Genomic DNA, 15,038 nt, shown 5'->3' on the forward strand with positions numbered 1-15,038 from the left:
GACCTTTTTTATGATGGCAAACCTTTTACCACGGCCAGGGTAACGAAAGACCTTGCTACCACGTACGGAGAAACCGACAACCTTCATAGGCCTAAGATGAAGCCCAGGCGGGACGACACTCTAATATCGAGGGAAAATGTTTTTAACATTGGCACACTTAACACCCAAACTTTAGCAAAACCTGGGGAAATTGATCTCCTATTGAGAGAAATTAATATATACAAATGGGGTGTAGTTGGCCTGTCTGAGACGCACCTCCCCAAGCTGGAGAATAAAATACCCTTGAAACCACTTTCTTATTGTCAGGACATACTGATAATGTTCACCAATAGGGTGTCGGTTTCATTCTCTCTCCAGCCACCAGAAGGACACTGATCTACTTCACTCCTGTGTTGAGTAGAATTGCAACCATGCGTCTGAAAGGACCCATCAAAACCTCAGGGTCGTCCAAACATACGCTCTGGGCTCTTCCCAAAGTGAAGAAGACTATGATCAGTTCTACTTCCAGTTGCAGAGTGTAACTGATCAGATACCCAGAAACGATTTACTAATTTTCATGGGAGACTTCAACGCAATGGTGGGCAGTAGCCATGCTGGTCGGAAAGCTGTCATGGGCCCAAATGGACATGGGGGTCTTAATGCAAGGGGAGAATGGCTAATTGACTTCTTCAGAGAGAATGAACTATATATCACCAACGACACTTTCAAACACTGACACGGACAAAAGGTTGCATGGAGATCACCCAATGGAATGACTGAAAGCAGAATTGACTATATTCTAAAGAACAAAGAGAGAAAAAACTCAATGAAGAACAAACAAACGAGACTGCGGCCAGTAGAGAGAAAAGATAAAAAACTAAAACGACGCAGATATTACGCCTGTATGAAAACGGGGCGTCTCCAGCACAGCAGAAACAAAAATAAAAACTAAAATAAACTAAAAACAAATGAAACCACCACCAATATTAATAAAATACAATTGTCACAACTGGTCTACATAGGTCACAGAGGCTAATAGAGTTGCTTTGATGAGAACACCAGAGCAACTGAGTTGCTCTGGTGTTCAACTGCAGTCGAAAAAATCAAAAAGCATGTTTTAGAGAGAGCTCAAGTTAGACAACTGAGTGGTGCAGCCATGTTCTCATCGAAGCAACTCTATTAGCTTTTGTGACCTATGTGGATCAGTTGCGACAAATATATTTTACTAAGATTTGTTGTGGTTTTATTTGTTTTTATTTTACTTTAGTTTTTATCCTTGTTTCTTCTGTGCTGAAGACGCCTTGGTTTCATACAGGCGAAATAGCCACGTCGTTTTAGTTTTTCATCTTTTCTCTCTACTGGCCACGGTCTCGTTTGTCTGTTCTTCCCTCTTGAGTTTTTTTTCTCTCTTTGTAGTTCTTTGTCATGGCTGGTCAGTTCAGCTTAAAATCTTTCATTCAATTACATTCTAATATCAAGATGATGGAATTTTTCAGTAACAGACACTGTTTTATTACCTGGAGGAGACTTTGACTTGGATCACATGCTGCTGATGTCTAAACTCAAGCTAAAATTAAAACGACTTGCCAAACAGACAAAGATTCCCAGATTTCAAACAGAACTTCTCCAAGAACCCAATTCAACCCAATTCAAGAAAGACAACAGTCATGAATTCTTCAAAACAGTCAGAGAATTATCCACCAGAAAAGATCCTTAAACGTCCGTAATATTGGACAAACAAGGGACTGATAATAAGCTCACCCAATGGAAAGAATATTTTGAGGAAAAATTAAGCCCACAGATAGTGACGGAGCCAAACGTCCTAAAATACTTCCCATTCACAAAGCATGACACTCTTCCACCTCCAATAAGATACAAGACCAGAGTGGCCATAGAATCCCTGAAGCGTGTTAAAGCTCCAGGACCGCACAGTGCCTCTGGAGAACTACTAAATATTGGCTCATAAGATGTTGTTGAGCTATACCATAGTATTATAACAGCCACTTGGGCCACTGGATATGCCGCACGATCGTGGTGTAAGGCCGCAATAGTCCCAATTCACAAAAATGGCTCGAAGAAAGAGTGTGAAAAGTACCGGCCTATCAGCTTGACAAGCCACCAAACCAGAGTCATGACTAAGATTATCCTCCAAAGAATACGAGCAATCACTGCTCATGTTATTGACAAGTATCAAGCTGGGTTTTGACCAGGACAATCTACTATTGACCAAATCTTTATTGTACACCAACTGATGGAACGCTACAACAAGTTTAAAAGAGAGCTATATCAATTATTCCTTGATTTCCAACATGCCTTTGACTTCATATGGAGGAAAGGTCTTTGGCATACTCTAAAAGACTACAGTGCCCCAGATGAAATCGTCAAAATCCTTGAGGACATTTACAACAAGTTCAAAAGCCCAATTCTGACTAAAGATGAATTCTTGACAACTTCTGGAGTCCTCCAGGGATGCATCCCGTCCCCACATCTGTTCAACCTATTCCTGCATGCCATCTCTTCCTGACATCCACTGGGTATGGAATGAAAATAGGCGGCATCCTACTCAACAAACTAACGCATGTTGATGATATTGACCAGCTAGCTACAACCCCTTAAGAACTCCAAAGACAGGCAGACAGTATCTCTCAAACAACTTGATTTTTGTAGTCTATTAACGGCTGATAATTGCCACACCGCCAACATTAAACGCCCCCTAGCCTTTGCCAGCTCTAGTTTCAGAATATTCGCAAGTTTATGGAAGTTTTTAACTGCCTGATCGTACCCATTGCTCTGTATGGGTGTAAAACATGGACAATAAAATCCCAAAACGTGTACACCCTTCTTGCATTCGAAACGCGATGTCTACACCAGATAGCAAAAGTTTAACAAAATGACCATGTCACAAATACTAAAATCAACAGAAATAATCCTAAACAAAGTTAGAAGACAGCAACTATGTTAGTTTGGGCACATGAAGAGAATGGACCCTATTTGATTACCCAAGATCTCGCTTGAAGGAACTGTTGAAGGGCGTCGACCACTGGAAAGACCTTGTAAGAGGTGGACTGAAAACTTTGATTGGCAACATATCACCCAACTATCCAGAACTACAATTGAACAAACAGCATATTCAGCACTGGTCCAAAAAATTTCCAAAGGAGCAGCCCCGAAACGTCAATGAGGATGAGGGACTTAAGTAAGTAAGTTGATGTACTGGCCTGGCCTAATGTCTCCCTTATCTTTTAGCCCTATGCCTTCAGATGAATTCTTTCAAGTTTTAAAGACTATACATCTATTCTTCTGTTGTTGACAGATATGGTAATAATTACCAGATGTTTTTCCTCAGCCTATTAATTTTTTGTCCATATTTTTATTTCCTGTAGCTTGTATGTGTGATTTATTGTTTAACTTAAAGTTACCCAACTTTATAGTAGGCTAGTTTGTATATTATCAAAAGAAAATGAATTTGACATTTTGAACTACAGCTTGAATTTCAGATTTATTGTTGTAGTTAAGTTTAACTGACTATTTTATTTTTGAAAACAGCCCAAACCAACCAAAAAACTAAGTGAAATTACATTAATTATAAAAAAAATGAATAATATGTGACAATGAATAACTTGTGATTGTCTGGTTAAATTTTTTCTATAATTAATATTTTCGTTTTTTGTTTGTTTTGTGTTTTTTGTGTTTACTTTTTTTTTTTTTTACTCCACACTCTAATTAATTATACATCTAATATTCAGTTTAATTTATTAGCTGTTTTTAAAATTTTGAAAGGCGAATACAGTTTCACGACAAACAATAGTTTGGATACTGCCCCCTTTTTAACTGTAAATAAAAACCAAAAGCCTACTGCGTCATTGGCGCTTAACTGAAAACGAATTATATTACAAATATTTTCTTTTCCAGTTCTTACAGTATTTAATATAAAAATAAAATTATAGTGAAATAAATTCTTGAACTGATGGATCTTTCAGCAATTAATATCATTATACATCAAATATTCAATTTGATGTTATTTATACTTTCCAAGACTGTTCAAGATGCATATAGTTTTCAGCAAAGCACCAATGACGTAGTAGGTTTAGACTTTTACAGTGAGAGGAGGAGGCAATACCCAAACTCTTGTTTGTAGTTATTTTTATTCGTTTCAAGCTTGATTTGCATATTCAATTTAATTTCACTTGCTTTAAGCTGTATTTATTCATTTACATTAGTATCTACTGTATGTTTGTTTGCATTGATTGTTTATTCAATTTCTGTTTGTTTTAAGTTTCATTCATACTTCGATAGCAAAATATTTTTTGTCGTTTTAAGCTGGATTTTCATATTCAATCGAAGCAATACTCGCTTTAAGATCTATTTATTCATTTATATTATTACTTGTTGTATGTTTTTTCCTATGATTATTCATTTAATTTCTGTTCATTTTGGGTTTCATTTATTCTTTAATAGCAATTTCTGGTCGCTATGAGTTTGAATTTTAACAGGTATTTTTATATGCTGAGCTTAAGCTTAAAATGGTATTTACTTTTCTATGAAAAACTTATTTTTCGGATAGTGTTTTCTTAATTAATTCTTGTTCGTTTTTGATTGTAAAAAGTTCCAAGTTTTAAAAAATTCCTTATTTCAAAATCAAACTTTTTTTTAAAATCAAATCTTCATCAAAGTATCAAAACTGGTATCAAAATAACAATATCAAGCGAAAAATGTTTTTTTTATTTATTATCTGATATTTCAACTATTTTTAACAAAATGGCTATCTCAAAATTTTTATCAGATGGGTTTGGGGAAAAGGGCGTAAGGGGAGGGGGGGGCTAATTGCCCTTTGATCTCTTTTGACTCTTTAAAAGTGAATTAGAACTTTCTATTTTCAATCAAATGACCCCTCTCTGAAGTTTATATGAGCATCCCTTCTATAAGAACCATATAAACCCCCAGACTATAACTTAAAACGCTTTTCCCTGGGCCCTGGGGGTTTTTTCGACCCCGGAGTTTTAATATCTGATGTTTGAACTGTTTTTAACAAAGTGGTCATCTCAAATTTTTATCAGATGGGTTTGTCCATCCAAAAAACCCAAAGGCGTGGAGGGCAGGAGGGGCTAATTGCCCTCAGATCTTTTTTTACTCTGATAAAATGAACTAGAACTTTTAATTACCATTCAAATGAGCCCTCTCTGAAGTTTATACAAGCATCCTTTTCATAAAAACAATACGGCCCGACGACATAGCCTACAATGACTGCCCCCGGGCCCTGGGAAGTTGTATTGACACCGGAGTTTTTGTTATCTGACCTTTGAACTATTTTTAAGAAATGGCTATCTCAAAATTGTATCAGATGGGTTTGGGAAAAAAAGGGCAAGGGGGGCTAGAGGTCCTCTGATCTCTTTTGACTCTAAAAATTGAACTAGAACTTTCAATTTCCATTCAAATCAGCCCTCTCTTAAGTTTATACAAACATCCCTTCCATAAAAACCATATATGCCCCCAGGGCATAGCTTGCGACGCCTGCCCCCGGGTGGTTGTTTTGACACCGGAGTTTTTTTATCTGACCTTTGAACTATTTTTAACAAAATGGCTCTCTCAAAATTTTTATCGGATGCATTTGGGGGAAAAGGGGCTTGGGGGGATAGTTGCCCTCTGATCTCTTTTGATTCTTAAAAACTGAGCTAGAAGTTTCAGTTTCCAATCAAATAAGCCCTCTCTGAAGTTTATACAAGCATCGCTTCCATACATGGGCGTAGGCAGCATTAGGCAGCATATTGTCTAGGGGGGGGGGGCAGTCGATAGTGTGATGGAGTTTTATCAACTGCTTTTTCCAAACCATCTGCTTTTTCAGCCATATCTAATGTAAATTTGAAGGTCTAGTGGGGTACAGCTGCCCCCCCTCCGTACGCCCATGCTTCCATAAGAACCATATATTTTCCCAGGGCATAACTTACAATGCCTGCCCTTGGGCCCTGGGGGGCAGTGTCGACTCCAGAGTGTTGTTATGTGGTCTTTGAACTATTTTTTAGAAATGGCTATCTCAAAGTTCTTATTGGATGGGTTTGAGGAAAAACGGCATGGAGGGGGGGGCTAGGTGCCCTCCAATCTCTTTTGACTCTTAAAAAGTGAACTAGACTAGTGGTCTAGTGAACTAGACCAGTGCCCCCGGACACTGGGGGGGGGGGGGTGCGTTGACACCAGAGTTTTTGTTATCTGACCTTTTAACTAATTTCAACAAATTAGCTACTTCAAAATTTTTACCTGATCCATTTGGGGAAAAAGGGCGTGGTGGAGGGTAACTACCCCGATCCCTTTTGACTCTTAAGAAGTGAACTAGAATTTTCCAATTTCCAATCAAATGATCCCTCTCTGACGTTTATACAAGCATCCCTTTCATAAGAACCATATATGCCCCCAGGACAACAGTTACAACGCCTACCCCCTGGGTCCTGGGGGGGGTGTTGACACTGGAGTTTTGTTATATAATTTTTGAACAATTTTCAAAAAACTGGCTATCTTAAAATTTGTCGTGGATGGGTTTGGGGAAAAAAGGGCGTGGTATGGGGGGGGGGCTAGTTGCCCTTAAATCTCTTGACTCTTATAAAATGAACTAGAACTTTCCATTTCCAACGAAATAACCCTCTATGAAATTTTTACAAGCATCCTTTTCATAAGAACCATACATACCTTTAGGGCATAACTTAGAACGCCTTCCCTGGGCCCTGGGGGGTTGTATTGGCACCAGATTTTTTCTTATCCAACCGTTGAACTGTTTTTTGAAATATATGTATCTCAAAATTTTCATTAGATGGGTTTGGAAAAAGAAGGCGTAGGCTAGATGCCCTTGGATCTCTTTTGACTATTAAAAAGTGAACTCAAACTTTCAATTTCCAATCAAATGAGCCCCCTCTGAAGCTTATACAAGCATCCCTTTCATAAGAACCATATATGCCCCAGGGCATAACTTACAACACCTGCACCCGGCCCTGGGGGGTTGTGTTGACACAGGAGTTTTTCTTATCTGACGTTTGAACTATTTTTAATGAAATGGGCATACATAAAGGAGTTTTTGTTATATGATCTTTGAACTATTTTTAACAAAATGGCTACCTCAAATTTTTTATCAGATGTATTTGGGGAAAGAGGGCTTCAGGGGGGCTAGTTGCCCTCTGATCACTTTTGACTCTTAAAAAGGGCACTAAAACTCTCGATTTCCAATTGAATGACCCCCTTTGAAGTTTATATGAAAACCTCTTCTATATGAAGTGCCTCTGGGAAAAAATAAATGGAGTGTGGGGGAGAGGCTAGCTGCCCTTCAATCACTTTTGACTCTTAAAAAGTGAATTACAACTTTTAATGTCCAATCAAATGAGCCCTCTATGAAGTTTATACAAGCATCACTTCCATAACAACCATATATGCCCACAGTGCATAACTTACAACGCCTACCCCTGCGCCCTGGGAGGTTGTGTTGAAAACGGAGTTTTTGTTATCTGAACTTTGAACTATTTTTATCAAAATGTCAATCTCAAAATTTTTATCTGATGCATCTAGGGCGTGGAGGGGGGGGGCTATCTGCCATCTGATCTCTTTCGACTCTAAAAAAGTGAACAAGAATTTTCTATTTCCAATCAAATGAGTCCTCTTCAAAGTTCATACGGGCATCCCTTTCATAAGAACCATATATGCTCCAGGGCATAACTTACAACGCCCACCCCTGGGCCTGGGGGGGGTTTGTGTTGACATCTCAGTTTTTGTTACCTGACTTTAAACAATTTTTAACTTAATGGCTATCTCAAAATCTTTATCAGATACATTTGGGGAAAAGGGGGGCATGGGGAGGGGGCTAGTTGTCCTCCAATATCTTTTGACTCCCCAAAACCGAACTAGAACTTTCAATTTCCAATCAAATGAGCCCTCTCTGAAGTTTTTACAAGCATCCCTTCCATCAGAACCCTATATTCCTTCAGGGCATAACTTACAATGCCTGCCCTCGGGCCCTGGGGGACTGTGTTGACCCCAAAGTTTTGTTTTGTGGTATTAAAAATATTTTTAAAAAAAATGGCTATCTCAAGTTCTTATCGGATGGGTTTGAGGAAAAAGGGCATGGAGGGGTGGGGGGGGCTAGTTGCTCTTCAATCTCTTTTGACTTTTAAGAACCATATATGCCCCCAGGGCATAGTTTACAATGCCTGCCTCTGGGCCCTGGGGGTTTGTGTTGACACTGGATTTTTGTTACATGATCTTTGAACTATTTTTAACAAAATGGCCATCTCAAAATTGTTATTGGATGCATTTCGGAAAAAAGGGCATGGGAGGCTGATTACCATCTAATATCATTTGACACTTAAAAAGTAAACTACAACTTTCAATCTCCAATCAAATGAGCCCTCTCTGAAGTTTATACAAGCATTCCTTCCATGAGAACCATATATGCCCCCAGGACATAACTTATAACTGTTGTCCTGAAGACTGTGGGGGGTGTGTCCTGCTCAAAGATATAATTTCCAGAACTTTCAACCAAGTTGGACAAAATAGCTATCTCAAAATTTTGATTGGATGTGTTTGGGGAAATGGTGGGTGTGGGAGGGGTGTTAGTTGCCTTCCAATCACTTTTGACTAGGGCCTATTAAAAAGGGCACTATCCATTTAAATGTCCAATCAAATTGGCCCTTTTTGAAGTTTCTATAATAATGCTTTCTACAAAAACCTTATATGCCCCCAGGTCATAACTTACAACCCTTGCCCGAAGGGATATGGGGGGGGGGTGCCATCCTCAAAGACCTAATTTCCAGAATTTTCAACTACATTGAACAAAAATGCTATCTCAAAATTTTGATTGGATGTGTTTGGAGGAAAGGTGGGCATGAGAGGGGGGTTAGCTGCCCTCGAATCACTTTCAACTATTAAAAAGGGTACTAGCCCTTTAAATTTCTATTCGAATGAGTCCTCTTTGAAGTTTCTACAACAAAACTGTCTATAAGAACCTTACATGCCCCCAGGGAATAAATTACAACCTGTGCCCTGAGGGCTGTGAGGGCAGTATCCTCCTCAAAAACATAATTTCTATCTGGAAATCAACTATGTTGAACAAAATGGCTATCTCAAAATTTTTATTGGATGTGTTTGGGGAAGTGGTGGGCGTGGAATGGGTGTTAGTTGCCTTCCAATCATTTTCGACCCTTAAAAAGGGCAGTAGAATTCCTGATTTCCAATTGAAAGAGCCCCCTTTGAAGTTTATACAACGACCCCTTTCATAAAAAATAAACAAATAATAAAACATTGGAGCCATATGGCCTTTAATATAGGCTACGATATAGCGTTGCCTCTGACTATATGGTTCATTTTCATTTTTTACAGTCATTTCACTTGACATGGGAAAATCAGCTTCGACTTTGCACCCCTCCCCCCCCCCCTCCCGATTTTGATTAAATTAAACGACTGAGTAGCAGCTGCGTAAACCCTGGGGTAAAAGCAAGACAACTTGAAAATGAATGAAAAAGATAAGCTTCAAAACCTAACCATCTAGCCAAGCAAAGTCAGATTTGAAAAGTGCATCTATTGTAATAATAAATAGAGTGGTTAAAGGTCTAGAATTGGGCGTCTTGAGAAGTAGACATGCTAGAACAAAAAGAGACACATTTCTAAATTGCTAATTTTATGCTTATTTTCATGGGTTGGCTTGTGTTTTTGACAATTCAGCCCCAATCCTCTCTAATGGTCTCATATACCCTTGTGCTGTGTAGAAATAAATAACATAATAATTGTTGAGAACTCAATCAAAAACAGATAAAAATTTGGAAAAACAAGGAAACAAGGATGCTTGCTCAATATTATAAAGTAAGAATTCCATCATTTTTTGGTTATTTTCTTTATATATACTAGTCTATGGCTATATGAGACCATTAGAGGAGGGTTGGGGATACATTTTCAAAAATGCAAACCAAACCATGAAAATAAGCATGAAAGTAACAATCAAAATATGTATCTCTTTTTGTTCTAGCTTGTCTTTTGTAAAGGTGGAGAAGCTTATATTACTAACCTAAAAATAAGGTGAACATATGATTTGATCCCATTTTTCCATGCTCTTTTTGAAATAATAGTTGTTTTACCCAGAAATTCAATTTCTAGCCCTTTTTGGACCCTCAAAGATGATACCTTTTTCTCTTATTTTGGCTATATAAAAGGGTTAAAAACAACAACTATTACTTCATTATAACCAGAATAATTGTAGTTAACAGAGCATCACAATGTAGTTAACAGTCATTCAGAGCATCAGCATTTTGAAAGAGTCAGACGTTTGAATATTACATTTGGAATCCCAACCCAGACTGATGATGCAGTTTACCTGTATAATTATCTGTTACACATTTATGGAGTTGACATAGGTGCCCCCCCCCCAGTAACATTCCCTCCTCTCCTATTCTCTGTCATCAACTGAATCTAGAAAACAAATAATTGAGCAAATCCTTTGAAACAAAAGGATCAATCTGTTTCTACGGTGATAATGCAAAGTAAGATCATACAAAGCACAGAGCCCTAGTTGACGAGTTGAAATACAGAAAATTTAATGGAGAGGAGGATTTGGTAATTTGTAAGGGTGCAATCATTAAAAAAAACTTGCCAATTGTAGCAATCCACCCAACTGCTCCAATGTCTGTGCCTCCTTCTACCCCTGTAAATTGTTTAAATGATTATGGACTTGCACCACCAGATTTTGTCTCTCAACTGTCTAGTAGTGATCATAATAATGTTTCCCTGTCTGATGCTGACATTTCTTGTTTCTTCTGTAACAGCCTGATCACCCACTTTTTCCTCTTTGTCATTTCATAGTGCTACATCCAACAATTTTATCAGTCCTTTGGTTCCTACTTACTCTAGTCCTGCATCCTTTCAAATTCCAACCTCACAAAGAATGAAGTTCCTTAGCTCCAATGTTGATAGCCACCCTAATAAGCTTTCTGAACTTTCCTTTCATATGATAGCAGATGGAGTGGATGTTGCAGCATTTACAGAAGTTTCACCAAAAAACACCTTGTCAGTCTTATCACCTAATGAAAGGTTACCAAAAGAAATGGTTTACCAAATCAATGGTTATCAACTCTTTTCTAACCTGAATTCCCCACTTTGCCACAGAGGAGTGTGCTTATATATAAGAGATGAACTAAAGGTTAGTCTCATTCATTTTAATTCTCTGACTACTAATGGAATTGAGTCTGTTTAGATAAAAATACACAATCAAATAATCTTAATGTTGTTTGTAGAAGGCCTAGTGCTCCCTGTGTTTTGGACTCCAAATATAATTTGGCTGCTATGTTATCACATGAGATGTCCAATTTTGTCAGTTTTGATCTTGTCCTTCAGGGGGACTTTAACCTTCCTGAAATCTAATGAATTGATGGATCTGGATTTTGCAATATAGATTCTCATTTTTTTGTCTGTCCTCTCTGATAATTCCCTCTGTCAAACAATATCACAACAAACTCATTTCAGGGAAGGTCAACTGTCTAACACTCTTGACCTGTTTATTCTCAGTAATCCTGACCTTCTTATTGAGGATGTAGTAACCACACCTGTTGGTAATAGCAACCATGTTGTAATTATTTTGGAGTTATGTTTCCCTGCTAAACAACCTTCTTCTAAGCAACAAAAATATGTCAACTATAAACTAGTCTCCAAAAAACTTGCCAACATCAACTGGAAACAGGTTATTACTGGCAATATTTATGAGAGCTGGTCAAATGTAAAAATGGAAATTCTCCATGCTGAAAAGTCTTGCACAAGATTTTTCTCAGCAAAACAGGCAAAAAGATTACCTTTTTTAACTACCAAAACAAGTAAGTTAATTAACAGAAAACACTGGCCATGGAATTGCTAAAGAAAAAAAAGACCACAGACAATTATCAAGTCTTCAAAACTTTTCATAATCAGACAACCAACCAAATAAAGGAGTTGAAGTGAAAGTCTGAGGAAAAATTGGCTGAGGATGTTAGGATAACCCTAAATCTTTCTGGCATTATGTCACTCAAAAGCAAAGCAGCAGATGCACAGTCCCAGATATCTTGCACAAGTCAATCAGTTGATCATCCTGAGCTGGAAGTTGAAATTTTCAACCAACAATTCTCATCTGTTTTTTTTTTTTTCTGATTCAAGTATTGTTTATTGCACACCTTCTTCATATGATATATCACATAAGATGGAACCAATTCTGATTACTGATACAATAGTTCTAAAGAACTTATATCCCTCAAACCAAATAAATCTGCTGGTCCAGAGAGGATTCACCCATATATCCTACATGAATTTTGTAGAGTTTTGTGTCAACCTCTTTCCCTGCTGTTCAGGTTACTATTAAATCTTTCTAGACTACCTCTGGATTGGAAAACTACACATGTCATTCCTATATTTAAAAAAGGTAGAAAGGGCCTTAACTGAAAAATATCAGCCCATTAGCATGGCATTAACAGTTGTTAAGGTTCTTGAAAGAATAATCAATTCTGCAGTTGCTATACTTCTTGAAGCAAATAATGTTTTGCAAAGTTTACAACATGAGTTTTGTTCAGGAAGATTTGTTGATACCTTGAATCATATGATCATATCACCAAGTTGTTTAATATGGGGTTGGCTGCTGACATGATTCTTCTTGACTTTTCTAAAGCTTTTAATAAAGTTTGTCACATGCAACTTGTAATTAAATTACATGTAGTCATGCTTAAAGAGAAACCCCTGCTCTGGATCCTTGATTTTGTTTATTTGCGGTCTTAGTGTGTCAAGTTATTTGATGACTCTGGTAACCTTATTCTTTCTCACTCTACACATATTCTTAGTAGAGCTCCTCTGGAAAGGGTGTGGGATCCTACAATATTTAATATCTTCATCAATGATGCTCCTTCTACTATCAGCAGTCAATCAACTCTCTATGCAGACAACCTGAAGCTTCTTGGATCAGCCTTGTCCTGTGAAGATCATACCCTTCTACAAATAATCTTTGATTGCTTGGTCAATGGGCTGAGGCTTGGCTTCTTGAATTCAATGTTGCCAAGTGTTATATTATTCACTTTGGCAAACTGAATCCTTGTTGCTCTTATTTTTTCTTAGACCACCCACTCTTGTCTGTAAATAATTAGCAAGATACAGGTGTCACTACTGACAATGAACTGAAATTCAGCACTCATGCTTAGAGGCCTGCTGCTGGTGCTTGTTGGGACTATGGGACTGATTAAGTATACTCTTATTACTCATTCCCCTAGAGTCATCAGTCTTCTATAGGCTATAAGGGCCTTGTGCCTAGGCTATGGTAAGAATGTGGCTGTTTTACTAGTTTATTCTGAGCTGGGAGTAGGCCTAATTGCTTTTGATTATCTAGACCTAATATAGCATAGGCTATATTTACACTATGTCTATAGGCTACTTAAAGTAGTGTGTCTTCTATAGGCTAGGCCTATTTCAGTCATAATGTCCTCCTGGATAAAAACAAACAAAAAATTATACCTAACAAAAAATAAGTTAAATCCACTTGAGATATAGCCTACTCTACTTGATTTCATGTGATTGGAAACCAGCAAGCCAAAACAAAGCTTTAGGCCTACTCCAAAAGCACTTCTATTGCAATAACAGGATTAAACGGAGTTGTATTAATAATAGAAGGCAAGATTTTGGTAGTTTTACTAGTCATTTTGGACAGGGAATAATGACTCGTGATTACCAAGGCCTGTTCTAGCATAGGCTTTCTAATGTTTATGCATAAACTAGACTATCTTGTATATTTCAGTATAAATGCAAACCAGACCACCTTTCATATATTTGAATTACAGGCTTAAGTTTCCATGTAGTGTTGCCGTAATGGCTTATTTCCCGCCAGACTTGCGTATTTTGATGGTTATTAAAGTTAGTAAGTATGACGGAACTAGACCTTAAGGTCAAAACCGCCGGTGCTGATGTCCGTTCGTGGCCCTTCAGCCAGGAAGTGCAAGGGGGGTTTGGGACCATCCTGTGGTTTTGCACACCCCCACTTCCCCATATTTCTCCAGGTACCCATTTAGAGCTGGGTTGACTCTGGGTAAGCTTACAGAGTCATATAAGTGTCACCCCTGTCCCGAACCAAATAACTGGCTACACCAGGGATAGAACCCCTGTCCCTTGGACAAAGAATTCTCAAACCAAAATACCAACCACTTAGCCAGGACGACTTTGATGGTTACTGACAAGCAAATTTTGAATTATCCCACCAGGCACAAATCTTGGCGCATTTTATTTGATATGGCTTATTTTTGGCGTGAACTGCTTTATCGGGAAGAAATTATTTCTTCATTTGATCCCAGGGGCATCGTTTGGGGGTGGCAAGGGGGCAGTTGATCCCCCCCCAATAGTGTGGAGAAAAATATCATACATCCCATGCCCATTGACTATCCAGATATGGACCCCTCTTGCCCCCCCCCCCCAAAAAAAATGCTGGAGAATCACCCCTGTTTGATTCAATAATCTTTCATAATATAATAAAGCTGTGACCTTTGTACTGTATTCCACCCAGAAACAGGGGCGTCACTATGCAAGGATTGGGGGACTCCCCCTAAAGGTCCTCAGAAGCCCGACAAAAGTCGATATCTTTCGACGCAAAGTGAAGCTTCTGGAAGGGATTTCGTCGGGCGAAGCCCGACGAAGCTTCTTAATTCATGTGCGCAAAGTCGAAGAAACCTATTGCCCCTTTAAGAAACGACTATTCAAGCCGAGCCCTACAAATCTTAGTATTTTTTCGGTCCAATATGATCACAAAAAAGACTTTCTTTGGGAAAGAACAACAAAATTTACTGCTTCATCTGTGCAAAGTCAACAGAAACCAAGTGCCCCCTAGAAAATAACTTGTTGAGCAGAGCCCTACAAAACATGATACATAGTTGGTCCAATTTAATATCATTTGACTTCCGTTGGGCGAAGTACTACAAAATTTACTGCTTTGTCGGCGTAAAGTCAACACAAAATTAATATTTTATTTGTCTATTACTATGTCATAAAATACTTCCGTTGTTCAAAGAGGACAAAATTGACTGTTCTATCTACGCGAAGTTGAA

At 38.2% G+C, this 15,038-nt stretch overlaps 1 protein-coding gene across 1 annotated transcript in view; it reads right to left on the reverse strand.

The window, feature by feature from the left end:
- Positions 1–13,730, reverse strand: part of LOC148940675 (late secretory pathway protein AVL9 homolog) — a 90,447-nt gene extending 76,717 nt beyond the window's left edge. The window contains exon 1 of the mRNA XM_089105037.1: positions 13,676–13,730. Coding sequence (XP_088961163.1) covers positions 13,676–13,693 — 18 coding nt within the window. The 5' untranslated portion in view covers positions 13,694–13,730. The remainder of the gene's footprint in view (positions 1–13,675) is intronic.
- Positions 13,731–15,038: the final 1,308 nt, after the last annotated feature.

The sequence above is a fragment of the Artemia sp. Qi Xiang Cuo genome, chromosome 19 (assembly GCF_049724085.1).
Source record: "Artemia sp. Qi Xiang Cuo chromosome 19, ASM4972408v1, whole genome shotgun sequence".
Taxonomy (NCBI): domain Eukaryota; kingdom Metazoa; phylum Arthropoda; class Branchiopoda; order Anostraca; family Artemiidae; genus Artemia; species Artemia sp. Qi Xiang Cuo.